This window comes from Rhinopithecus roxellana, chromosome 1 (assembly GCF_007565055.1).
Source record: "Rhinopithecus roxellana isolate Shanxi Qingling chromosome 1, ASM756505v1, whole genome shotgun sequence".
Lineage (NCBI taxonomy): Eukaryota > Metazoa > Chordata > Mammalia > Primates > Cercopithecidae > Rhinopithecus > Rhinopithecus roxellana.
The window spans coordinates 64,138,582-64,166,477 of NC_044549.1; the positions used below are offsets into that span (position 1 = coordinate 64,138,582).

At 41.7% G+C, this 27,896-nt stretch overlaps 1 protein-coding gene across 2 annotated transcripts in view; it reads right to left on the reverse strand.

Annotated features, from left to right (window-relative positions):
• PDZRN3 (PDZ domain containing ring finger 3) overlaps positions 1 to 27,896 on the reverse strand; it is a 241,397-nt gene that overhangs the window by 28,521 nt on the left and 184,980 nt on the right. Inside the window, exon 1 of one of the 2 annotated variants that reach the window (XM_030920086.1) lies at positions 22,953 to 23,310. The exons of the other annotated variant lie outside the window; for it this stretch is intronic. Within the exon in view, the coding sequence (XP_030775946.1) occupies positions 22,953 to 23,021 (69 nt within the window). The 5' untranslated portion in view covers positions 23,022 to 23,310. Of the gene's footprint in view, positions 1 to 22,952; positions 23,311 to 27,896 lie in introns of those variants that run through there. 2 annotated transcript variants of the gene reach the window in all.

The following is a 27,896-nucleotide window of genomic DNA, read 5'->3' on the forward strand; positions in this document are numbered from 1 at the left end:
CTAGTTGGGACCTCAGCAGAGTTTGTCCATGGTATTTTCTAAATGCATCCTGATGTTATTTCCCTAGATTTGGTATTTTTACAACCATCAGATCCCCTCCTTACTCCATTTCAAGCATCCTGCACAGATAAATTTATAGCCTGGGTAATTTCCTTGTTAGAAAAGTCTTCTTTGTGTCTAACTGACGTGTCTCACATTTTAAAATCCTTTCCTGTTTTCCTAAATATAGAATACATCTGACTACCAGCCTCTGATTAGTAAAATAGATGATGTATCTTAGAGGTTAAAAACATACATGTACTTACTTTTTAAAAAGTAAATATTTAAAAAAATATATAAATACTTTCAAAATATTATAAAATACCTTCTTTTCAGATACCAATCCCACCTTAATATCTCCTTTGGAAACCTTGGTATCATCACATGAAATCTCATTTCAAGCAATGGCATCCAAATGTCCATTAAACTACAGTATATTTGAATCAGTATGAATCAAAAAATTAACATGTACATTTTTGCATCACCTTACAGGTGATAATTTGAAGCAGCAGCTCCAGATATTATAGGAAAGCCAATGGCAAGTACTTGGCAACAAGCTGTTTCTACAGCCAAATCTCCCTATCTTCTACATCTCTTAAGTTCTTAGGAACTTGAGTGTCTTCTCCAGTAAAAAATATGTACGTATTTAATGAGAAGTGTTTTTGCTCTTAAGCTTATTCTAGACCATTTCTTGATAGGATAAAAATAGTATTAAGGACAGTATCCTCTGCTTTGTGGAGAATGAAAAAATGAGGTCCAGAAAGGTATTGGAGTGTTTGCAAAATAATCAAGGGGCTCTGACCAAGCTCTCCTGCTGTCTCGGGTTTCTGTACTGCAGGTGACAAGGTGGGGCCATTTCAAGTGAAAAATGACACAGAGAGGAAAGAGACAAGAAACACCAAGTTTATAGACCTCGCAGAAAATCACAACATGCAAAGTGGCTTCTTTCTCTTGGACAACTGATTGTCTGTCTCTTTTAGAACTTCACTGTAGTACCCCTGATTAGGGATGTGTAGACTGAGGTGTGAGCAAAGGCAAGGTGGCAAGTAGGGCAGTGGACTAGAGGCCGTATCCATCCAGAGGAAGCGAAGCCTTCCTCTAAATCATGCTGAAGTGCCTGTAAGGGCTGGCGGTGGTCCTGCTTCGGGCTGTAACTAGGTTGGGAGTCCACCATAGTAACAGCACGTGATGATCTGGCCTCCAGACTCCTGCATTTCAGCCCTGGACACACAGAAGGGGCTGCTGGGTGACTCAGCTCCCTCTATAGCAAAAGGGCTTGAAAAGGGTGTCTCACAGAGCACTTCCCGGTTGAACAGTCCATGAAAGTCGCTATCAGCCACTCTGTGCTTCGTTACTTACCTTTTTATACGTGAGTGTCCATAATACTTCAAATAAAATGCTGGAGCTTTTGACACTTTAATCATGATAAACCCAATCAGTGGTACAACACTTCCTCTGGGCCAGACACTATTCTATGCACTCTACCTACATTTACTCATGTAATCCTCACACAAGGGAAGTACAACTACTATCACTGTTTCACAGACAAAAACGAGAGACACAGAGGGCATCTGTGCACCTGCAGACATTTCATTTAAGATGCTGGTGGCTTTTACCTTGAATTGGGAGAGGCATGGCCTAAGTTCAGAATATAGAAGATGACATGCTTCTTTTTTACATGTCAATGTTATTGCATTTAATGATCCATTGGCATTATCTCCTGCTGTAAAGGCAAATACAGCCACAAATTGAAGAAGGAAGGTGTGGTTAGGTTTTTGCAAGCATCATGCCCAAAGCCTTTATGAAAGCCATTTTATTATGCCATTTCCTCTCCCTGGTGTAAACTTCATATTGGTCTCATAAATACCTTGAATAAACTTGAATTTGTTAACTGTTTTCATCAGAGTCTAGAGGGCTGGCTACAATAAAATTTCTACTCTCAAGCCTCTAGCCATCAGAAAAAAGGACAGCAAGAGTCCTCCATTAATGGAATTGTTATCACACAGAGTTAAAATGAGTGTTCAATGGTGTTTTATATTTGTGTCACCATAGCCATTTACATTTAAAATGAGAGGATCCTTAAGGATGCTGCATGAAGATATGAAGATGCAGAGGAGGAGGCAGGAGTTCTACATCTGATGAGGGCCATTGTCAAGGTGCAAAGCTTTGGGTCCATTTGCCTGGGGTTCAGCGTAGGCTGTAGCACTTGTGAGCTGTGCTATCTGGAGCAGGTTATTCATCTCTTGATGCCTTAGTTTTCTTCTTTGTAAAATGGGTTAACAGCAGGACCCAAATCACAGAGCTGTTGCTGAATTAGGCCCTGCGTAGAAAGTAGTTATGGTTCATGCCTAGTGCACAGCGAGTGCTCAACGAAGGTTAGCTATTTATTATCCTCATTGACTTGCAGAATCAATGTGCCATGTATTGATAAAGTGGTGAGCAAGGCTCAGTAACACTGGGTGAGAGTGGGCATCACTAGGGCTCTAGGGTAAGACACATGGGGGTCTAAGTCCATGCTCTGCCATTTATCAGATGTGTGACATTGGGTAAATTACTCCATCTCTGTGTGCCTCAGTGTCCTCAATAGGATATGAGGAATATTTAAGTACATGCTTCACAGGTGATACCTGAATGATGTAGGTAAAGTAAAGCTCTTGGCACAGTGACCAACGTCAGCTGTTGTTATAACTGTCCACATTTAGACACATTTCCTAGCCTCTTCCTGCGCCTCATGTGTTAACAGGTTGTAAAGATTCCTTGTAAAGAGCTTAGAAGAGTGCCTGGCTCATAGCACACTCAGTAAACGCTATCTTTTACAGGAAACACCAGCCTAGGTTTGGGCTCCTAAAAATTCCAGCTGCCAAATTTCAGCAAAAACCATACTCCGAATAAGTCACATAAGAAAACCCATGAAAAGCAGTTTATGTTGCAGTCATGTCTAAGGGAGGAGCCTTTTCTGGATCCTGGGAGCCATTTCAAGGATGTGACACTGAACGCCACATACGGGCTTTTGTTCTGTGTCGGGCATTGCAATAAATGCTTCAGACGCATGATTTCATCCCATCTTCAGAATAAGGAGTCACTGGTGAGGTAGGTGGTGGTATCTCTACCACTTCAGAAGCTGAGCAGCTTCCTAAAAGTTGTGCAGCTTATGAAAGTAGAAATGGGGATGTGACCCAGGTCTGCCCGACTTCAAAATGCATGTTCAGTGCTGTTACCTGACCTGAGCTGTAAAGCAAAGGAAGCTGACATGTTCATCGGTGACTGTATGATGCCAAGATGTGAGGGTGTAGTGAAAAGGGGCAGTCATCAACAAGAGGGAGAGGTGGGGCCCGGAGGTGGAAGGTGATGTTCCAGTGAGAAGGACACTTGCCAAAGGAGGGTGTTCATGGTGCATGCCATGGCAAGGGCATGTGAGCTTTACCCTGAGAACCAAGTCAGCTGAGTTTACTGACCTTTCCCAGGAACTCACCTTGGTAATGGTATCATGTTTAACAAGCAGGATGGAGAAAACACTAGTTGTGGATATTCACTAACCTACCGGAAATTGATTTTCTTCTGTCTAGTTCATTTCTTACTAACTTGTCTCATCAGATTTCAATGTGTTTGTCCTACAAATGTCCTATAGGCCATGTGTAAAGCCCCTGGGATGGAATGTCATTTAAAATAGTACAGTTAGGACAAAAGTAATGTCAGTCATTTCTCAGAGTCACAGAAATCTCTGAGCGGCAAGAAAACAAGCAGTATAACATATTTTTTTTTGAAAAATGCTTATTGGACTTCATAATGTCCTGTACTTTATTTGTTCCTCTTATTACAAGAGTATGAAAATTCCTTAAACACAAAAGTCAGGTAACAAACCAATGAATGCCAGGAAAAGTCAAAGCTAAAGTTGATTCACTGTAAATAGAATTTCCTGGCTCTTGTGGATTTGTGTTTCAAAATTTTAGTGTAACCTACAAAGAGTGGTTTGGCATCTTTTTTGTTCTTTTTTTTTGTTTTCTATCCAAAGAAATAAAATTATGATGTGTATCACTTTGATCAAAATTAATTTTGGCTCCTGCATTGCCAACTAGTTCATCTTGCAGTTTACAGACCATGTGGAAAAACTTTCATTAAATTGATTGTGATAGGATCCTTGGAAGAAAATGCTGTTTATATTAAACCATGGTTTTAGTGGTTCAAAACAACTCAGTCGAAAAGAGCCTGGTGCCAGTATGAATATAAAACTACCAATGAGTGTTGATAGAATGGGCTATTTTTTTCTTTTGTTTTCCTATAACAGTAATCATTAGTTGGCTTGTCCATAATCAACACTCTAACTCCAATTTCCTAGACAGCATTTAAAAATAATTCCACACCAGCGATAAACTGAAGAGTATGGCATGCATTTGAAATATTCTTCCAAGACGAAAGCCACTTGATGCAGGAATCATCTTTTGCTTCTTTGAATCTCTAGCAATGTTAACACTTCCGAGTTATTTTCTACGTACCATACACTATACTTGGCACTGTACATTCAATGGCTCATTCATTTGTTTATTGGTTAAATAATGATTCCGAATGACTCCATGCTCAGCACACTGCCTGGGGCTGCCAATACAGTGGTGAGCAAAACTAGAAATGGAAGCTGCCCCTAGAAAGTTGACAGTCTGGTGAAGGAGGAGGATGCTAGGAATCCCACTACTGAGAGAAGGAAAGAAAACATGGCAGAGAGAGGGACAGGGCTTGGCCAAAGGGAGGTCCCCTGAGGAGGAGGTGTGGAGCACCAATCCAAAGAAATGGCAGGATTTAAGTGGGGAGGAAGAGAGGAGAGAGTACTCCAGGGAGGGAAAGGCATGTGCAAAGGTCCTGTGGTAGAAGAAAACCTGGTACAGCCGACGGGCTGCTGGTGCACGTGAGTGGAGTGCAGACTATCATGTGTTAAGCCTGGAAGCATGGGCAAGGGCAGGCTGTGCTGACCCTTGGAGGCTTCAGATCGGACTTTGTTTTTAAAAAATACTTTTATTTTTTATTGTTTATATTTAAGGTGTACAGCATATTTTGATATGATCTTTTACCTTTACAGTGAAAGAGATACATATTTAATAGAAACTGTACTTTTGGTATCCACATAACCCTTCTATTTTTCAGTCAGTATAGTATTCAATACATTACATGAGATATTCATAACTTTATTATTGCGTTTGATTTTACACAACTGTAGCTAATGTAAATGTTCTGAACATAAGGGAGGCTAGGATAAGCTACAATGTTCAGTAGGTTAGAAATATTAAATGCATTTTTGGCTTAAAATGGGTTTAAGATGTAACTCCATCGTAAGTTAAGGAACACCTGTACATATGTGTAATAAAGTGATTACTACAGTCAAGCAAATTAACATATCCATCATGTTATAGTTATTATAGTTAGCTTTGTTCATTTCTTTAGTATTAACTATGGCTAATAATAGTGTGTTACATACTGGAAATTTGCCAAGAGAGTAGATTTTAGGTACCTGCATCACCAAAAACGAAAAAATAAAAAAAAAGACTTTGATTTTGAGATGATTTAAGAGGAGGGTGAAGAATCAACAAGATTAAGGGTTCCCCCCCACTTGGTTTGTACCTTAGAGACATGATCATGGGAGTTGGCTGCTGTGTGAAGGAGAGATCAGAAAAAATTAGGATGACATGGGACAGGAAGGGAAGCCCTCCCACCATAAGCCCTCCAGAAAGTAAGTGACTTAGATAGATCCTGGGCTTCTTGAGAATTTTCATTGTTCTGCTACTAGATCACTCCATACTGACACACTCTTTCTGTAATGGGCTCTGGATCCCAAGTCACTGTTCCTTCTTGGGGGCTTCCCTCACAAGTGCATGTGAATGTTGAGGACACTGCCTGCGATTCTTACCCCAACCTGGGGTATTATTTATTTCTAGAAACTTCGCTTCCTAAGACTCTGGAATCATTATCTCCCCCAACAAGGAGGTTGGATGCAGAAGGAAGAATGGTTTATTCTGTGAGTGGCTAGAAAAGCCACTGAATCTTGTATCTCAGAAACTCTCTGCAAAATGGGATGCACATTCCCTAGCCCCAGTGGGGGAAGCTCTACCCACTTGCTCTTAAAACTCTGTTCTTCGCATGAACTGTCCCCTGTTGTTTTTAGAGCCATATTAAAAAATCCAAACTATATCCATTTTTAACCTCCCTAGATTTTTTTTTTTTTTTTTTTTTTTTGAGACAGTCTCACTCCATCATCCAGGCTGGAGTGCAGTGGTACAGTCTTGGCTCACTACAACCTCTGCCTCCTGAGTTCAAGTGATTCTTGGGCCTCAGCCTCCTGAGTAGCTGGGATTACAGGCATGTGCCATCAGGCCTGACTCATTTTTTTTGTATTTTTAGTAGAGACGGGGTTTCACCATGTTGGCCAGACTGGTCTTGAACTCCTGACCTCAAGTGATCTACCTGCTGCGGCCTCCCAAAGTTCTGGGATTACAGGCATGAGCCACCACACCCGGATGATTTTTAGTTTTGACTATTAAGACGTAACTCCATCGTAAGTTAAGAAACATCAACATTTCAAAGTGGCATTATAATTTTCATATTATTTTTCATTATGAAAATTTTCATTTTCATTTTCTTCATTTTCATTATGAAAATTTTCATAATCTTCTCCCTCTTATTTATCCCCATAAGGAAAACTGAATAGAAGCCTGCAGTTAGCAGGGCAGCCCTTGTTGCTCAGGCTTTCTTAGAGTGAGGAGCAGTGGTCCATATTTTATTCCACTGAGTTACGACAAATGAACTATTCTGGAGAATCATGCTACCTATGTGTGCACGTGTGGGGAAATACCATTTCATTGCTTATCTAGTTCACATACAGAATTAAAACACAAAAACTAACTTTGTGTTTGTCCTAAACTTTGTCAAAATTCTGTATTTTAATTGCAAATTATTGCTCAAGTTGGTGAAATTTAGGTTAGAGAAGAAAATATTTGCCTGTCTTCTGCTGTATTGACTAAAAGTTACAAGAGAAAAAGAAACCCTCCCTATCAGCTCAAACTTAATTTATAATATGTATGACTATTCCATTGAAGAGTGCTTATATGCAATAATGCATCCAGATGTACCTACTGAATTGCCAAAATATTCTCAGTTTGCTGAGGCCCTTCCATGCAATCAGAGACGACTTTTATCAGTAGAATGTATAACCTATCTCCAAGCTATCTCCATTGAAATGTGCAATGCCTGTGAGAAATCGATGCAGATTTCTGGAAATATTGGCTTTGCAAGAAGAACCAATGCAAATGAGCAGGAATAGCTAACAGTGGAGATATCTACGGTAGAAGATACAGAAATTGGGAAGATTTAGAACCTGTATGAATCAAAGTAAACTTAAGTGTGTACTTCTTTCTCAAAGATTTATAAATGTGATTTACAAATGGCACAAAAAGAATAACGACATCCTAAGATATTTATCACCTGTAAAATGGGAAATGAAATGACTCACCCTCTCGACTTCACAGGCACAGAAGGACTTTAAAATGTGACCATATTATAATAATTGATCCTTGCTTTTTGTGATTACATTTTAAAAAATAAGAATTGTGGGGTAATACCATATCTTAGCTGCATAGAACACCTGACTTACATGTAGGAGGCCCACGATACCTTTGGAGAACTGAACAGAAATAAAATTAAACATGTTTGTGGGAAGTATGAACTGGGCTAAAAACACTACAAGATTCATGTATAGGTGAGTCAATTGATAAATGCTGGGAATCAAATGATAAAGTAAACAAAATAGTATACTTGCATCTAAAGAAACCACTGATCGTTTCTGGACCTCAATTTCCTTATCTGTAGAAACTGGGAAATTAGATAATGATGATTTTTAATATAGGAGGAACCTCACTAGACTGGTACTTACACCCTTCTGGATTATTTCAGATCACTCCCCATCTGGTCTTCTATGAATGCTTTATAGCCTTTGTAGCTACAACCCCTCAATCTCCTGCCCCAACAATCCTATCACATCCTGGAAGCAGGAACTGGGCCCCACATCCTTCCCTACCCTGTGGCTATGCAGTTACAACTTCCTGACTTCATTTTCTTGTTCTCAGGTTAGTTACATGGTAGTGTTGCCTCAGGACAAATGGATCCTTCATCTCCCTGACTCCCAGGTCCAACAGGGGACACAGAAGAGATGGACACCTTGCCTGTGTTCACCTGGAGGAAGTTTGTTTAGATGACAGAATAACCCTGGGTGTATTCTGGCGCAGCAAGCATTGAAATGACTCTGGGGACTTGACCTGGCCAAAGCACAGTTCTGAAATCTTTTCTCTGTTGTCGAATTGTTAGAGTTTTAAAATGAAGCTAAACGGGCAGCTTTTAGTGAGAGGAAGGAGAATAAAACTTCTCAGGGGCACACCAATTAGCTTGTGGACTCGATACCTATAATGGAGAAAAACCTGCAGCATTTTGTAAGATGATTTATTAGATATGGGTAGAATTTGCTAGAAACCTACCAGGAGCAAATCATCTGGGAAGGAATTAATGAACCAAACAAAACACTTGATAATGCAATTAGAACTTGAGGAAACGTAGGGGTTTTTCAGAGAGAGAGGGGGGAGTTCATGTACATGACTGATTATGTCAAACATAAGGCTGGAAAAAGGATGTTAACATATTTTTAAAGAGTCAAGTTATCAGAGGGTAGAAGGAGATGACGGGGGTGACATTTATATTTCTGATGCATCAGTGTAGTTAGCAAGTGTGCCCAGCTGGGTGGAAATGCATTTGCAGCTTTGTTTCAGCAAAATGGTGTGTGGGTCTGAGAAACAGAAATGAGTCTGCTGGAGGCAAAAATATGGATCCCTCGCACATGGAACGGCAGAAAGCAGCCACCAGGAGAACGCGGTGTTTTTCTTTAGTTGCTTTAGGCAACACTAACTTTCCTCCTGCTTTTGTTTGGGTCAGGGATTTTTTCCTTTAAATCTTTTCTCAGTTGAGTTTAAAACCATGAGTATGAAGCTCTCTTAAGTTTTTCTTTGACCTCATTTCATCGTGCTTTACAGATGAGCTCACTGAAAAACAGTACCATCCGCTGAGTATGTCCAGAGGACATTCTGGCCATATACTTGTCCTAATTGCTATCGTAGGCTGGGCATATCAACTATACCTGGGTCTAACATAGGCTATCTTTTGTTGATATAAACATACATGTTTTAAAATGTGTAATTGGAAAATATGTTCCCTTCATCAGCTTTTTAGTTTGGAGGGGTATGTGATTAACATTTTTAATGACTTTCCAAAATATTTCTTCTTTAAAATATGCATTGCAGAGTCATACACCACCATCCACACAGAGCTTTCATACTTTCCTAAGTGTTTTCACTTGCTTTAGCTCCAGGAATCTGTGTCAAACTTGGGACAGCCCCTTAGAAACACAGCCCTCTCTAGATATAAGACAGTGTAGGAGGCAGATGCACATTAAAGTATTATCAGTGAAATGCTTTTCCTAGAAATCCATGACTCCTTCTGTCTTGGAGCCTCTGCCTGGCTGAAGCTGACTGCTCCATATTCAGATGACTCAGGAAGCCCAGCCTGGCCATTGTAACTGGGTCCCATCCTCTGTTCTGTTCCCCTTGCACGTGGCACTGGCCACCCCAAGTGCTGGCTGCTGGTGCATTTTCATCTGCGTGATAAAACTTGGTGGATGTTTTTCTCCATCTAAGAGCACGACCTTGTTAGTTTGACCACTGTAGTCCTGCCAGGGGATGCCCCGCCCCTCCCTGGCACACTGGAGGTGTCCAATAAATATCCTGCTGAACAAATACTGAATCTGAGAATTTTCTCTTAACAGTACTGCATATTGCCACTGCTGCATATTGTTTTTAGGAAGCTTTGGCCCTATATACTTCTGCTGAAAGCCTTATTCTCTGCTGTTCCTTTAAAGAAAATGACATCAAAAAGATGGGTGACCACCTGACCAACCTCAACAGGCTGGCCAGCCCAGAGGCTGGGCTGGGCGAGTATCTCTTCGAAAGGTTCACTTTCAAGCACGACTAAGAGCCTTCTGAGCCCAGCGACTTCTGAAGGGCCCCTTGCAAAATAATAGGGCTTCTGCCTAAGCCTCTCCCTTCAGCCACTAGGCAGCTTTCTTAACGACGCTAACAAGCCTTGGACCAAATGGAAATAAAGCTTTTTGATGAAAAAAAAAAAAAAAAAAAAAAAAAAAAAGAAAATGACGTAGCGCCAATGATCTCCGAAGATGTCCACATAAGTTGACCTTTCTGGATCTATTCCCATCATTTTAACTGTCCCCCAAGAGACCTTCAACCCATAACGATGACCCTATTTGACCCAATTTTGGAAGCCTGGCTGCCTCCGCATTCTCTAGAAATGCTGGCTTTTTCCTTCAACCCCTAGATTGGCTTATTAGACAACAGAGTCATCTCCCCATATCCATGAGATATTGGCTCCAGTATCCTCCCAAATCCATGAATTCTCAAGTTCCTGATATATAAAATGGCACACAGAGTATTTGCATCCTCCCATATAGTTTAAATCATATGACCATATACTTGTCCTAATTGCTATTGTAGGCTTGGCATACCAACTACATCCTCCCATATACTTTACATCATCTCTACATTATTTATAATACCTAATACAATGCCTACATCATTCAGGGAATTCAACATAGTACTGGCATGTGGCAAATTCAAGTTTTGCTGTTTGGAACTTTGTGGAATTATTTTTTCCAAATATTTTTGATCCTCAGTTGGTTGAATCCACAGATGAAGAACCCATAGATATGAAGTGCTGACTGTATGCCCACATACAGAGCCTACACCATGCCACACATGTTCCAGACACACTCACACACACATTAAAGCTCACCTGGACACTCCTAACACCCTAGGAGAAACAGTTCATATTCCTGAGCTTCAGAAGAAGAGTCTAAGGTTCAGAGAGGCCCAGAGACTGTTCCAGGGCCACTCAATAGCAGAGCCATAAAAAGAACCCAAGCCTTCCCCTTTTACAGCTAAAGCTCTGAGGGAGAGGGAGGTCCTCTGAAGTAGGACATGAACACTGTGAGCAAGTGGCTATTTTAACCTCTCCCTCAGCACAGCACATGACCCAGAGAACATAGTAGGCACTCAGTAAATGCTGCCTTTAAGACCATTAGGTGGTTCTAGACTGTGATAACTTGCAAATGGAATCCTTCTCCTGCTTTAACAAAACAGGATGAACTTCCACTTGAGCAAGGTATCACCTTGGTACCTCAATTTAACTGCTAAAGCTACAAAACTACTTCAATTTTTTTTTTTTTTTTTTTTTTTTTGAGATGGAGTCTTGCTCTGTTGCCAGGCTGGAGTGCAGTGGCACGATCTTGGCTCACTGCAACTTCCACCTCCCAGGTTCAAGCGATTCTCCTGCCTCAGCCTCCCAAGTAGCTGGGACTATAGGTGTGTGCCACCACATCCAGCTTTTTAAAATATTTTTAGTAGAGACGGGGTTTCACCATGTTGGCCAGGATGGTCTTGATCTCTTGATCTCCTGACCTCGTGATCTGCCTGCCTTGGCCTCTCAAAGTGCTGGGATTACAGGCGTGAGCCACCGTGCCCAGCCAAGTACCTCCATTTTACAGAGGAGAAAACTGGGCAGTTTCTTGTTTGGGTCTTCATATGATGTTTCTGCAGTAGAACCACATTCCTATAGGGCCTTTACTCCACATTGTAATTATATTCTCAGGAGTGTAGTATTTAACTTCTGACCCCACCTCTCTCTAGAATGTAAGCCCCTTGAGGGCAGGGACTTTCCTTTCCATTGTACTACACTGGAACGTTTCTCCAGGAACACTGGAAGGAGACGCCCACTAATGTGTGTTAACAGAATGAGTGACGGGATGAATGAGGGAGTCTGCCCAAAGTCACTGGACTCAGACAGTCCTGTGTTATGATCTTGTCTCTGCCACTTACCAGCTGTGTGACCCCAGGCCACTTTGTCAACTATTTTAACCCTCAGTTATCTCATCTGTGAAATGGAAATAATAACAGTATCTATACTTTTAAGGGGCTGTGTGAGAATTACATGAGCTTTTGTATATAACTCATGCATTTAAAGCCTGTGCAGGATAAATAACACTCAAAAGCTATTTATCATTGTTCTTATGAGGACAGGAAAAAAAAAATCACTGAAATATTAATCTTGGGCTGTCACTTGTTAATTCAAGGATAAATAATACAACACTGGAATTGTGTCCTCCCTCCCCTGGCTTTCTTAACCATGGTTGGAGATAGAGTAGAGTTGGTTCTGTGACTTCATGGACAACTGAGAAAAAGGATGCATGGACCTTTCTGGTCAATTTCTCAGTGGTGGTTGACTCCCTTCCTTTCCTCTTTGGGGAACAGCCACTACTTCTTCATTCCAATCCATGGCGCAACTTGAACAAAAAGTTCAAGTTAATTTAACTGGGGAGGGAGAGATTAGACAGACATGCTCAACAATTCAAACTTTAAATACTGGGAAGTTTGCAGATACTCAGTCCAATGCTACAAATCTTGGATTTAGAAAGTTGCCAGAGAGAGAAATAAAAAGGAGAAAATACCAAGTGAAGGGAAACAGAGGTATCTCTTATTAAGAAGTTAGTCCAAATAGGAATGCATCAATGGATGCAGTTAGCTGCAACACACAGTAACTAGTATATAAAATGTACAGTATGTGCATTACAAGTTATTCCTGCCAGTCATCCCCTAACTAGATAAAAGGAACTTAATCTTGAATGTAAAATACCATTGTGACTCTGAGGGGAAATAGCTGCTGCTTTTCATCTCCTGCTGCTAACTGAAATATTGTTATGAAGGATAGTAATTTCTCTGTTTTGAGACTCCCAAAATAGAAAACAGCTGCTTGATAAAGGAAAATTGGTTCATATTCTTTAGAGTTTTACTTTATTAAAATGCATGTCACTTCTAATGTTATGTGCCACAACCGCTGACACTTTTGGGCAGGGGAGGGGAATAATTGTCATGTGTGGCAAAACAGGAATGTGTCTGTGTTACGGTAAACTGCTTAACGCACTGGGAGAAAACTTATTCTCCCAGATGTCTGACAAATTACCTCTGTTTTCACTGCTTTAGTGCTGTGACTAGTAAGTGTTTGTTTGCCATATTTGGTTCATGTACTGTTTGTTCACAAAAAAGATACACTTTTTGCTTAAGATTTCTTTAGCTAAAACATGTAAACTTAGGAAATGTGTTTATAAAAATATTAGTTCTAACTGTAGTCTTACAGATGTGTCTTCTCTTTTAACAACAAATGTTACAGTTTGAGAAAATCTTTTTACAGATGAAGAATGCTTTTTTTTTAAAAAAGCGACTTTTTGTACTTTTTGTAAAGATGTTTACAGTCAGCCAACTCCGTCTTCCCCCATTACTATTTCTGATTTACTTCCCTTCAGAATTTGGGGTAGTGGAGGCTTTTAATAAAAGATATTTATTCTTGGGTCTCCTCTTAATATTTTCTTAAATGTCAAATAAGTTTTAAAATTTCTAAGATATATGTATGGAATTACAAAGAATGTTACAATGAATGCCTGTAAACCTACCAATCATAGAGGGAAACTGGCATTTCTCCGTGATGAGGAAGAGATGGGCTTGTCTGTAAGATATACCAGGGCTGGGCGCGGTGGCTCACACCTGTAATCCCAACACTTTGGGAGGCCCGAGGCGGGCAGATCACTAGGTCAGGAGATAGAGACCATTCTGGCTAACACAGTGAAACGCTGTCTCAACTAAAAACACAAAAAATTAGCCGGGCATGGTGGCGGGTGCCTGTAGTCCCAGCTACTCAGGAGGCTGAGGCAGGAGAATGGCGTGAACCCGGGAGGTGAAGCTTGCAGTGAGCCACGATTGCACCACTGCACTCCAGCCTGGGTGACAGAGCGAGACTCCGTCTAAAAAAAAAAAAAAAAGATATGCTGGAAAACCTCTATTTATACAAAATGAAGTTGTACTCTAACATCTTACCATATATAAAAAAGTAACTATGATAGACAAAAATTATATAAAACTTTAGGAGGAAAATATTAGAAGTATCTTTATGACTGAGAGAGAGAAAACACATTTCCTAGCAAAGATTTAACAAGCACAAACCAAAAGAAAAGAGATATAGTTGACTATATGAAATTAAGAGATTTCATTCATTAGAAGACATCATAAAGAAAATGCAAAGACAAGCCACAAACTGAGAGATGTCTGCAACACTTACATCTGAGGGGTTGGTATCCAGACTACGTTTTTCAAAATCCTACAACCAGGAGAAGAAGATGAAAACCCAACAGAGAAATGGGCAAAAAGTTGGAGCAGGCACTTTACACACAATGAAGAAACTAAAAAATGGCCAATATACACAAATATATACTCAACTTCATAATCTGGGTGAAGCAAATTTAAGCCACAGTGAGATACCGCTTCATATTCACTGTATTGGAAAACTAAGAAATCAGACAATACCAAGGGTTGGCAGGGATATGCAGCAACACGAACTTCTCTACCATAATGATGGAAAGCAATTTGGCACTAGCAGAACTGAAGAGACACATAAATGCCCTCTCTTCCTCCATCCTTTCACTCATCCCCTCATCCATCAGTCTTATCTAATAATGATTCTCCTAGAGCAGTGGATTTCAAAGGGTGATCCGCAGGCCAGAAGCATCTAAAATCTAGGGATAAAGTGCCCAGTGTTTAAACAAGCCCTCCTGGTGATTCTGATGCCAGTTCAAGTCTGAGAACCACTGCCCTAGTGGAATTTTTCTACCTTGAGACTGATATAAGCCTGAGAGTTAAAAACAGGATTCCATCCTTTACCAGTCTGTCACCTTGACAAGCTGAACACCAAAGAGGCAAACAAGAAAAAAAAAAAAAAAAGATTCCCCTTGGGGTGAAGAGCGAGGTCAGGCGGATGCTCATAAACTGGTGGGTATTACGTGGAGAGACTCATTCAGGGGCAATCTTTATGAAGACTTTTAAAAATGGTCATCCGCAGATATAAAAACATCTACTTCTAGAAATGTACACCAAAGACTGACCAATGATGTTGTTTAATTGACAGTTAGGCTGTAACCTGAAAGCCTCCCAGATGTGGTGTCTATAAATCATGACCTGTCATGGTGATAGCTATATAGCTCTCATCAGAAAGAGGCCCCTGCTCAAACTTATTTCCACAAGAATTCTGCCAATTCGGATTCATTTGGGTAATAAGGTCCTTCCTAAAAATACATTCTCTTCTGGCAGGAGAATTCTACCCATCATCATTCACCTTACTGGAAATGAATCAGATTACTTTTTTATTTACTATTGGGAAGAGAGTATTTGGAGTAGTAGGAGGTGTCTTGTTTAAGAGGATATAGGATAATGCTGGAGCCTGGAGTGATTCAGAGAAATAATATGGTGGGATATATATACACATGCATATGTATACATTATGTAATGTATACATAATAATGTATATACAGCAAATTCCAGAGACTCTTCCACAGTCAGAAACGCTGTCCTTATTTCCTACTGCCACTCAAATCAAGACCAGTGTGCAATACAAACTGAATACTGGTGCCAATAACATTCTTTAACTTCTGTACTATTTCAGCTTATTCTTTATCACAAGCTGCTGAATATCAGATGTATCTGAAAATTTTATATATTCTCTCTCCTTTAGACAAAACTTCAATAACCTTCAATTTTCTACTTGTAAACTAGATATTACAGAACTATTTGCTTGAAAAAAGTTCTCAAACAAAACAATTTATTTTTGGTATTAACCAACAGATGGCTAAATTTTTGATCCACATCTAAGTGTCTGAGATGTGACTTCTTTGCTGCCTACTCATCCGACAAAGACTCAAGAAAATCTGTCAGAAGGCTTAGGTCACCTAGCAGTCCTCCCTCTTCCAGCATTTAATATAGAACAGAGGCTCTCAAAAGTGAACTTGCACCAAACCCACCTGGAGCCCTTGTGAAACAAATTGCTTGGCCCCACCCCCAGAGTCTCTGATTCAGCAGCTCTGGGGCAGGGCCTGAGAAAAGTACATTTCTAACAAACACGCTCCCAGGTGATGATGCTGCTGCTGGGCCAGGACCCTACTCTGAGATCTAATCTGAGATCTAAGAGTCCAGAGACTCTTCCACAGTCAAAAGCTGTCCCTGCTTCCTACTGCCACTCAAATCAAGACCAGCATGCAACACAACTGAACATTAGTGCCAATAACATTCTTTCACTTTCGCACTATTTTGGTATATTCTTTATCACAAGCTGATGAATATCATCAAATGTATTTGGGAAAAAAAAAATTATCCTGTGAGGCTGGCAATTAGTAGATGGAAAAGGGACCCTTTCCCCAAAGTTCACCAATGAACACACAACTCAAAATGCCCTTGATGAACAAGTAGGCAAGCAGGTCACTCCAGGCAGGACACATTCATTCCTGCATTTCTTCTGCAGCACAGCTCGCCTACATTTTACCGTTATGACACCTGTCACATAAATGACGGTGGCACTGCTAGAAACTGGCTTTGTGGGCTTTAGAGAGTGAAGGCTGTTCCCTGCTTAATCCCACACTGGTCAGAGAATGCAGGAGGGTTAGCGTGGCTCTGCTGTGCCTTCACTCCGAACTGTTGACGGTATTCTTCTGTGCGTTACCCACCCCTACCCCGTTCACATTTAACCATGACCTCTTCCTGCATTATTAATGAACACAAGAGAACTCATTTATTAAAGCTGGATTTTTTTCACTGTTCCATATGTTTCCTTCTGCGTGCCATGGCAGGTGGGTGACAGGAACACAGAGAGAGGGGCTGTCTTCTCTCTTGTGACCCCGTACCACCTGCCTTATGGCAACATGCAGCTGTATCTGTGGAAGCCATTAGAGACCAGGGATATGGACTCATTTGTCATGGTAAAACCCTTCCCAAACCGAAGTGGGATCCACTTGATACATTTCTCACTCAGAAGTTAATTTTGGTAAACACATCCTGAACAGTTACTAGTCATGTGCCAGGACATGGGGTTTCACAGAGAACGATGCAAAGTTCCTACCTTCACGGGGCTTACATTTGTCTGGGAGGTTGGAGTTGAAAACAGGTGATAAGCAAGTCAACAATGTGCAGCAGCGAAATCAACATTGCACAGAGAGGTTAGAGTGGGGGCGGTGGGGGGGATTTTCTTAGGTCAGGTAAGGTCTCCAGGGAGAGAGGGACATTTAAGCTGAGCTCAAGGATGAATTGGTGAACTAACTTGCAGGCAGGAGGGAACAGCCAGTTTGCAAAGTCTTGAGAAGGAAGGAATAAGGTGGGTTCTGTGTCTTGAAAGCAGGCCTGCAGGACCAGGGCAGATGAGCAGGGCCGGAGGTTTATGGGAGAGGTCAGAAGAGGCTGGATCTCACAGGGCTCTGTAAGCCACAGTTAATTCACTGAATTCTAAGGGCACTGGGGAGCCAGTGAGCAAGTGGGTGAGCACGTTGGTTCTTAGCACTTGGTGGGTTGGGTGAACGTGTTGGCTGAATGAATGATAAATGAATGTCTTGTGTCCCTTCTGTTCCACATCCTCACCTCCATGGTCCAAACCACGGTCATTTCATTCAACACCTAGTTCTTTTTCTAAATTCCTAACTTGTATTCTTCTTTTCTTACTCCTCACTCTTCCCAACAAATACTACAAAATCCAACTTATTCAACCAACCATGTGCTGAGAAGTAACAGTAGTGATGAGACTTCCTAGTCTACAGTGTAACATGGGAGGCCAAATTAACATATATATGGAAACAAGGTGGAAGGAAGTGCAGGGCACCCTGGGAACACTTCAGAAGGACACCTAAGCTAGGATGGTGGGTATTAGGCCCTAGTCCTAAGGGAAAAGAAGGAAAACTCCTTTATGGTCCCCCAAAGCTTTGTGTCTTAAAGAGGAGACAAACAGAAAGAGGAGAGGTAATCTCTGGTCCCACCCTCAGTCGTTCCTTTCCAGAATCAACATAAAAGTAGTTTATAATCCATTGTTAATTGACAAGAAAACAACAGTTAGTGACAAATAATGGCCACATATTAAAAAGTGACTTTCTCAGCCATATGCTGGCCCCATATTCAATAAAGGGCCCTGGTTTGTCAAGGTGGGAGGAGGAGAAGATGGGCATTCCCCCCCGTCCCCCCACCGAGAAGGTGTCTTGCTCTGTCACTGTCACCCAGGCTGGAATGCAGTGGCACCAGCATAGTTCACTACAGCCTCCAACTCCTAAGCTCAAGTGATCCTCTCACCTCAGCCTCCTGAGTAGCTGGGACTACAAGTATGCACCATCATGGCTGGCTAAGTTAAATTTCTTTCTCTTTTTCTTTTGTAGAGATGGGATCTCATCAAGTTGCCCAGGCCATTCCTGAACTCCTGGGCTCAAGCAACCCTCCCACCTCAGCCTCCCAAAGTACTGGGATTACAGGGCGTGAGCCTCCATGCCCGGCTGAGATGAGCTTTATTTTTCCATACCTACTTTGCCTACATGAATTCAGAATGTAAAGCTGCTTCTAAAATGAAGCTTTTAGAATTAATAGGCTGTTTAAGCAAACACACTCCTACTTGCAGGAAAATTTTGCCAGGTTCAAAACTACTGTGTGGAGGTCAAGTTTATGTTCATCCAATTAACCGTCATTAATTGGGTCCATACTTAATCAAACCGTGACCCATCTGACTCTCAGCTGATGCAGTCGCTGTGCTCTACAGCAGTCAACTCATCTGAGTACTGCATCTAGCTAATTAAATATGCAAGCAGGATTGTGCAAAGTCAAGTTTCTAGACTTCCCCATCAACTGGATTCTGATTAGTATTTACTGTAGAAATCTGTGTTTTTTATCCAACTGGCTATGAGATTGATGTATAAAGGGTCACAAATCTGTATCAGATCTATAGTTTTCCAGCAAATCAGAGTTAGTGGTAAAATTTTTGCTTCTCAAAACTAACAACTTCAAGTGGCATAAGAGGCACAAATTAATCTTATGTGATATTTCCTGTTATTACTGAGAGGCAAAAGGACATGAGCGTTCTCAAATCATCCATTCTTCAGGCTGCCTGATAAGCCAGTGGGAACTCTGTGCTACTCTGGAGCTCATTTTTCTCTGCACACCACCCTCCCCTGGTATGAAGGACCAGCAACCCTGTAGGAACCCTTCTCAGGAGGTACCATGTAGCACCTGGGCCTGAGACTGCAGGGTCTTTATGTTAGCCCCACAAAGGCAAGCATGATTTTTGAAAACTGGCCCGCAGGTATCCTATAAAGTTGATCATGATTCATTCATTGACACTGCTGGAAAATGATTTATGCAAGAAAAGAATTCGCAGACGTGGGAATTATAGTGCAGATCTGACTCCCTGTCCCACTATAATTCCTCTGTATGTCAGTTTCTTCTCTTTGAAATAGGGATGACAGTATCACCTATCTCTTCATGCTTGTGTGCAGATCTGATGGGAAAACACACAGTGGACACTTAGCATTGTGCCAGCACGTAGTAAGTGCACAATAAATAATGCTGTGGCTATCGGCAATGAATAGTCCTGTGACTATAGATAAGTTTTCCTTATCTTGAAAATGTGCATGCAGACTTTAGGACAATGTGCTAGTCATAATTTCTAGTTTGAAGCTTAACTCCCAATCACAATTATTTCCTTGTCGCCTCATCAAATTAGCAAAGGTCACCATTTTACAAAGAGTCTCTGGTCGATGTTAGAAGAGGTGGAGAGAATAAATGATACTGGCTGAGGTGCTACTCTGTTCCCCTCTTCTTGGCCTCCATTGGAAGACCCTCCTCAAAGCATCCACAGACTGGCTGTCCCATTGACCTCACAGTACATGGCTACAAACAAGGCTGGTGCTTAGCCTGTACTGGAGTCACTGGCATCAAAACCCACAGAGCCACAGACTTTCCCATCCTTACACCCCCAACTGCCACTCCCTGGCCCCAACACCTGGAAACCACCCTTAGCTGGATTCCAGCCACAGCCCAAGAGCTGTGAGGCTTCCTATCCCATTACTCCTAGAACATGAGCTCTCCTGTGCCAGTTAATTTATCCAAGCAGGAGACTGTACTCCTTGATAACCTTAAAGCATCTTCCTTGCTTCCCTGTCCTTTCACCTTAATAGTGCTTGTGAGTACTCAAGGTTACTCAAGACAGGCTAAAGTTTTCCAAATCATGAAGCAACTGTTAAATTTCAAATTTCTGGTAGGCAGAGGCCCTGTCTTGATGTTTCACACTGCCCCACAACCCCCAGCACCTGGACACCACAGTTATCATAAAAGTATAAAGAACCGCTGTACTTGACTGACCTGACCTTACAACCCCAGGTAGACAGGAAGCTTCCTCCCCATAGAAGTGTTTGAGTGTCCCTAAATGTCTTGGCGCATCTTTTAATGCATGACCCCAATCACTGACGTGTCTGCACTCTTTGCAATGCCCCTTAATGACCTGGCAACTTTATGTGTTGTTGTTGTTTTTCTAATGTGATTAAAGGTACAATGAGGTATGTGTGCAACAAGAGGCAAAGCCATTGTTCTGCATCATTAAGCTCACAGCAGCCCCCAAAAAGAAACTGTAGGCAGCTTGCCAATGGCCCTAATGAAGAGCATCTCTTTGAATTATCTCTGGATGAGGAAAGGATAAAGTCTGAGCCCTGGAATATTTGATCCTCTTTGTGCTGCTGTTACCAGGGCTTACTGAAGCCAGACGCACCGGACCTTCTGGAACTGTAATTTATGGAAACCTTAATTTCTCTGCTCTAATAAGGCTTTGCATAATAAGAACGAGAATGCAATTATTAATTCCTGCAAGTGTTTTGTGAATTCCTTTATGCTACGGTTCAGGACTCACAAAGAATAGGAGCAAGGGGGATTTTACTTAGTTGGCACAAGGGTAATGGGTCCGAAAAGTAGTTTGAGTTTCTTGAAAATAAATCTGCATGGCTTCCTAAATTGCTGACCAAGTATATTCCAGATGGAAGTCATTTATCAGCAATTTACTGAGCGATGCTTCAGCCAGAAATATTTCCACATAAATTCACCTAGTAAAAAACAAACAACAGAATCCAGGCTCCCTCTTTTGGGGGCAGTTGTGTGTGTTTGTGGGAGGGGCTGGGGGGATTGAGCACAAATAATACAGAAGAATAAAAGACAGGTTCACTTAGATTTGACAGAGATGTGGTACAGTTACTTTCTGGAGGGTGCCAGTGTAATACATCCACAGCTGTGACTGCTGAATTATATTTTCTGTGCATTAATGGTAAAAAGCAAAACATTTTTAAAAGGCAAATTTTAAAAATTACTTTTGACTTACTATGTTGGGCTATTTCAAATACAGCGGCAAAAGTCTGTAACACAACCACTTTGCCCGAATGACGGCATCTGCTGTTCCACTTGTTTCCTGCTTATGTGCTGGACTCACTGAGAACTCCCCAGCTCACTGAGTGGGATAACTTGGCAAACTGAGGACTACAGCTCACCACATGATCACACAAGGGATGGAGGCTAGATCGCCAGTAGCGACAGCACTTCTGCCCAAGATCTCCAACATGTCTCCCAAATGCTTTGAAAAGGACTTGAGTCCAGTGAAGTCCTGAGTGTGAAGTCACAGGTCGAAAATGTATTTATTCCCAAGACTCATTTAAGATGCTTGTTTTTTGTAAGATATATACCCCTTGCCTAAGGAGATTACCAAGCCTCAAAAGGTTTGTTTTGATTCTCTCTCTCTCTGTCTCAGTGGGGAAGGCAGACAGAGAGAGAGACACTTTTTGTTCACCCAGGGTCATTTTATCTTTAGGTTTTGCCCAGAGAGGCAGCCAACCCACTTTTTGCCGCGTCTCACTGTGTCTCTTTAAGCATATCACCCTCTGGTGGCTTAAGCAAAAAATGACACTCAACTGATGGAGAATCAAATTCTTTTTTAAAAAGTCTGGCTCTTTAAAAATTATTATGCCATTGATTGTTATAAATCAAGAAACACACACCCTTTGTTTCTCACTTGCTATAACAACCTTCTTCTAAAGTGCTTATCTAAAAGAAAGCCTTAGCTGGATTATTATTATTTTTATTACTGAAGACAAATTTAAAGAATGATTTTCAGAGAAAATCCTTACCTGCCAAGGTAGGTTACCAACAGCAGTATCAAAACCTACTAGTTGAGAGTAGGACTTGAATATTTAAAAATAGAGCATTTGACAGAGATGTAAGATAAATTATCTGGGTTGTATCGTAAATATCCCATTTCACCTCAACTGAAATTTTCATGTTGCTCACAATGACTTAGAAGATACAAGTCGTCCGATGTGAATGACAGTACCCAAGATCGAGTCACTTGCTTTTGAAGTTCTTAAAAATTTCAGAGAGAGGTACAGAAATGGCAAGTGAGAAGTACCAATTTGAACCATGTCCCACTACAAGAATTGCTAAAAGAACCAAATCAGCAGAGGGCTTGGGCTGTACTGAAAGGAGCGCCTTATAACTATTTGTAAACACAGACAAAACCTTGCAAGCATTAATCATCATCCACGTCTTCTCCAACTTGTTCAAAGCGTGCATGACCACTCTTTGACCCTTCGAGTTCGACACTCTGGAGAGAGCTCAGTTGTGATGAAGCCTTGTGACAAGACTGCTTGAAACACATTTTATGACCATCAACATATATTTATATTTTCAAATGCAGGCACCAAAGTGCCACTGGATGGAAAATTTTATAACAGACTTGAGAGAAAATGCACAAAAAAGTCAGAAAAGCTTCTTCTTTCAGAACACAAAATATGCACAAACACACACACACAAATCCCCAATACCTTTCCCAGAAGTTACACTTGGCCAGGTGGGTGCCTATGCACTTCTACGGAATAAAATGCAGGGTGTTACCTGACAAACTTCATAGAGTAATTTGTACTGCTCCTCTTGCTTCTGCAGGCTGCACAAACTGCATCCCATGTTTAGAAAAACGTCAAAGGAAGGCTTCCGTCCTCGCCAGCACCCGGGAAAAGCAGCTCCCTTACAGTGCAGGCATTGAAGGTATCCTTGGAGAGCCTCAGGTGAGTCAGGCGACTGCAAAGCTTCACATTGGCGCTGCTCTCAGAGGCTAGACAACAACTCTCTCCCCCCTTCCACGCTTCCCTTCCTCCCCTCGCAGCATGCATGCATGCACGCGCGTGCACACACACACACACACACACAGACATACACGCACACCACTCCCTCCTCTGAGTGACTCTGGCAGCTGGATTGTGGTCCAATGCACACGCTATATATACTGCTGCTCATGCATATTAATCAGCTCTCATTGACTATTCATAACAGACAATGATACAGAAGCTATAATTGCCAACTATGACAGTTGAAATTTCTCTAATTAACAAGCAAGTGCTCCAGTGGTAGGGAATAATAAAAGACACTAACAATTTTGCAAGCTATTTTCTGGCAGTTACAAATAAACATGACTGCATTTTTAGCAAGGTCTCTTAGGATAATCCCTAATGTGTTTTGGCTAAGTAGAAATTCATTTTTAAATATATCATAAAATCTCTGATGATATAAAATGTATTTAATGCTGCAGATAATGATGGCATATAAACGGACTTTATGGAAAGGACATGTTTTGAATAATGTTCATATAATATTTAGTGCTTTACAAACTTGCAGGAAAAATACTCCACATATGAATAAAATATAAAAATTTAAATGGCAGGATAGATCCGTGAGTATGCAAAGTAGCTAGGGGTTATAAGGAGAGAGGCTGCCCTACAGGTGAGAAAGCAGATAATCATTCCCCAAATGCATTTTCAATTTCAAAAGCAGAAAGTTATTTGTGGAAGGGCTGCCTAACTAACTGGCAAGAAGAGAAGCAGTCAGCTTCATGCCATCCCCTCAGCTATATAGATGCTGCAGATATTTCAGAGATGATATGGCTGGACTGATTGTCACTGGTTACTACGGATCTGTATCTGATGTGCCATACCTGCCTAGACCTCTGAAGCTGTGCCCTGAGTTGTGTGTGAAGAAAGCAGAGAGCTGCCAGATGATACCTGGGAGGTGAGAAAAGACAACGTTTAAGAATTTTGATTCTTGCTGCCTTGCTTCTCTCCGCCTTCAGCCTCTGTCCCGCTGAGTAAGCCTGACAGCTTTTCTAAAAACTTTGTTTTTAAATAAATGATTGCCCCATGCCTGAATGAAATGCACAGGTACCTTTTTTCCTCAACGAAAATCGTTGATGTTTAAAATTCTCACAATTGCTTCCAGAGCCTTCACCATTTTACAAAGGTTTCATTTTACAAAGGTTTAACTGTCTCCAAGGAAGACTCCCACGTCCCCTGCTGAGACGTGTCATGGGGCCTGAAGAATAATGCTCCCTTTCTCAGGGAGCTGAGACACACCTGAGACGTGAATAAACCAGTTCCAGTAAAATCCCACTTGGGCTGATGGCCAGCAGATGCCTCTGGACCCATTTCTCAGACACAGAAGACGAGGCACAGTGACTTGGCTCACACCAGCTAACAGCCGCCCTGACTTGCTGGAGGGGGAGGAGCCTTGCTTCCGGGCCCTCACCTGGTGTCACTGCCTGGACTGGAGCAGTAAGCTGGAGCGTGCCACTAGGGAAAGGAAGCCACAGATGGAGCGGGGCAGCTGCAGTAATTGCTGACTTGCTTTGATGCTGTGCAGGGCCCTGTTGACCCATGAGCACGTTATTGGCGCTTTGGTCTCCTCATCTCTAAATAATAGGTATGATGCTAACTACCTTGCAGAGTTTTGCTGCAATGATTTGAGAAAACAAAAGCAGCTCTAATAAAAAAACAGAGGTCATGCTTCTTCACTCTCCTTGCCTCATCCCCACCCTTGGTCCATCAGTGAGTCTGGTCTGTTCTACCCCAAATTAGATCTCAAACCTGTCCATTCTGCCGGCCGCCCTTGCACACCATGGATTCTCACCTGATGATGTCCAGAGCCTCCTGGGCACTCTGCCTCCTCTCCTGCCTACCCACCAGTTGCCTCTCTCCCCTAGTTCATTCCCTACCCAGTCACCAGGCTGGTCTTCACACAGCAGAAATGGATGAATCCACCGTTTGCTTAAAAGGCCTCAGATCACTTCCCATCACTCCTGGACTGAAACTGAAATTCTTCACCAGCGCCTACAATGCTCTGTAAAATCTGGCCTTTGTCCATCAATGTCTCCATACCCATCATCGCTCACCCACTCTGGTGGTCACCACACTGCCAGCAAGCCATGCCCTTCCGCAGGGCCTCTGCAGGTCCCTCTGCTGGAACCACTCTTCCCCTTCTCCTTCCTTCCAACCCCCTACCCCCATCTCCGCTCAAATGAAGCCTCCTTAGAAAAGCCTTTGCCAGGTATCTTGTATGAATTTACTTTCAGATCTTCCAAAGTACTGTGTCATATCACCCCGTTCATTTCCTTTGCATCGCTTTCCAAAATCAGTAATGATTCTGTTCACTTAATGCTTATGTGTTTGCTGACTGTTTCCTGGTACAAGCCTTTTGGCTTCTGAGGACAGCGACTGGGTCTGAATTTCTACCAGCCCAGGCCCCATGAAGGTGCTCAGGAAACACATACTCGTTGGCTGCATGAAGAGATGAAGGATGACCTGTGTGGTCTCACAGACCCACCAATCACAGCACAATTGGCAAGTACCAGCAGGGGGAGAAAACAAAGTGTGCTTGGGTGTCCCCACAAAGAAAAGGCTTACAATCATGGTTGGCTCTCCTCTCCCAAAGTTGAGGGCCTTTAAGTTATGTTTTTCATAAGATTCTGTGGTTTCAACGTAGTCCTTCACCTTTTTCCTGCACATCCACAAATAAAAGTAGAAATGGGCCTAAGCTACATGATTAGGGAACTTTTACACATCCTTTTACTCTTTGTTAGAAAGCTTCCCAATCTCAGTAACAAGCTGGGCGAGTTTCATTGCATATGGTACTGTATTTCCGAGCAGTGGCTCTCTAACATTTTGGCCTTAGGAACTCTTTCACTCTTAAAAATTACTGAGAACTGGCTGGGCACGGTGGCTCACGCCTGTAATCCCAGCACTTTGCGAGGCTGAGGCAGGCAGATCACAAGGTCAGGAGATGGAGACCATCCTGGCCAACATGGTGAAACCCCGTCTCTACTAAAATACAAAAAATTAGCCGGGTGTGGTGGCATGCAACTGTAGTCCCAGGTACTTGGGAGGCTGAGGCAGGGGAGTTGCTTGAACCCGGGAGGTGGAGGTTGCAGTGAGCCAAGATGGCGCCCACTGCACTCCAGCCTGGCGACAAGACCAAGACTCTGTCTCAAACATAAATAAATAAATAAATAAAAATAAGAATTACTGAGAACCTCAAGGACTGTTGTTTATATGGGTTATATTAAGCAATATTTATCATATTAGAAATAATCAGAAATCTTAAAGTATTTATTCATTAATTCATTTTAAAATAGCAATAACAAAACCATTACATAATAATATAAATAACATTTTTATGAAATGACTATATTTTCCAAAACAGAAGTTTTTGAGAAGGAAAGCATAGTTTTACATTTTCCAACAGCTCTCTAAGGTCTAAGCTCTCTAAGGTGTAATTGAGGACAGCTGGATTTTCACATTTGCTTCTAAATTCAAATGCTTGTGATATGTCATGTAGCCGCTAGAAAACTCCACTGTACTATATGCTCATAAAAGAATGACAGCATAACATCTTGGTATTTTTACGAAAATGTTTTTGACCTCACAGATCCCCGGAAACAAGTGTCCTGGACCCCCAGGGTACCCGGGCCTCACTTTGAGAACAGCTGCTTTACAAGGGTACTTGGGTGAGTCTGGTGTCTAAGAGCCTCACGCTGCAGGGTACGGAGAGGAATGGAAAGGATACTAATACAAATTTGACTCATGGTTGGGTTTCCATTCTTGTGATTAATATGTGTCATTTGGAATAAAAAATGGAAAACACTCATGCACCCGTTATGCCTAAAACAAGACACACCAAAGTTTTTTTTTTTTTTTTTTTTGCATTTAAAGTACCCTTTACTTTGGAAAATCATCTAGCACATTTAGGATGGTGTTTTATTTTCATAATATTGCTTTCCTGTAGTAAGGAACACACAATTGTGTAAAAAAGGAGGTTCACCTGCTTGATGATACACACCGTAGCATTTAGTAAAGCTCATCCCAGAGGCAGTGTAAGGGCAAAGAAAGTCTGTTAGTGACTGCAAGTTATTTATAATAGAACTGTTTTTGAGAGAACAGCTGTCCCAGTAAAAATGAAAAAACTACTGGCCACACAAAGGCACACATTGTTTGGTGAAGATGCTTAACGTCTTTTTCAAGTTAGTAATCACATCACTGGAAAGTGCCTAATAAGCTCACCAGAGCACAAGGCACTCTTCTCGGGTGCTCTGCACCATCAGACGCCTGCCTCTTCCTGCCTTCATGGAAATTAAAAATAAAGTGCAAAGAGGGGTCACCAAGGAACACACAATGAGACAAACAGATAGACAAGGCATATACGCAAAGGGCTTAAAGTGCCCAGGGAATATCCCTCATAATCGTTCTTTGAACTTCCATAAGTCATCGGGGTGCTACAGCCAGCCAGCAGATGTAGACATGAACTTTTATTTATTTAATTGCTGAATAAGCTATCTAATTCAAACATATTATTTTCAGCATACTGATTGGATTGTCTATTTGCCTAATACCTGAAATGCAACCTTGTTTTCTCTATTGTAATGATGAACACAGGTCTCACCATGCTATGAACTTCCAGTCCAGCCACACAGACTTCTGGAAGAGTCATGTCAAAAAGAAGTGAGATGGCAGGACTGAG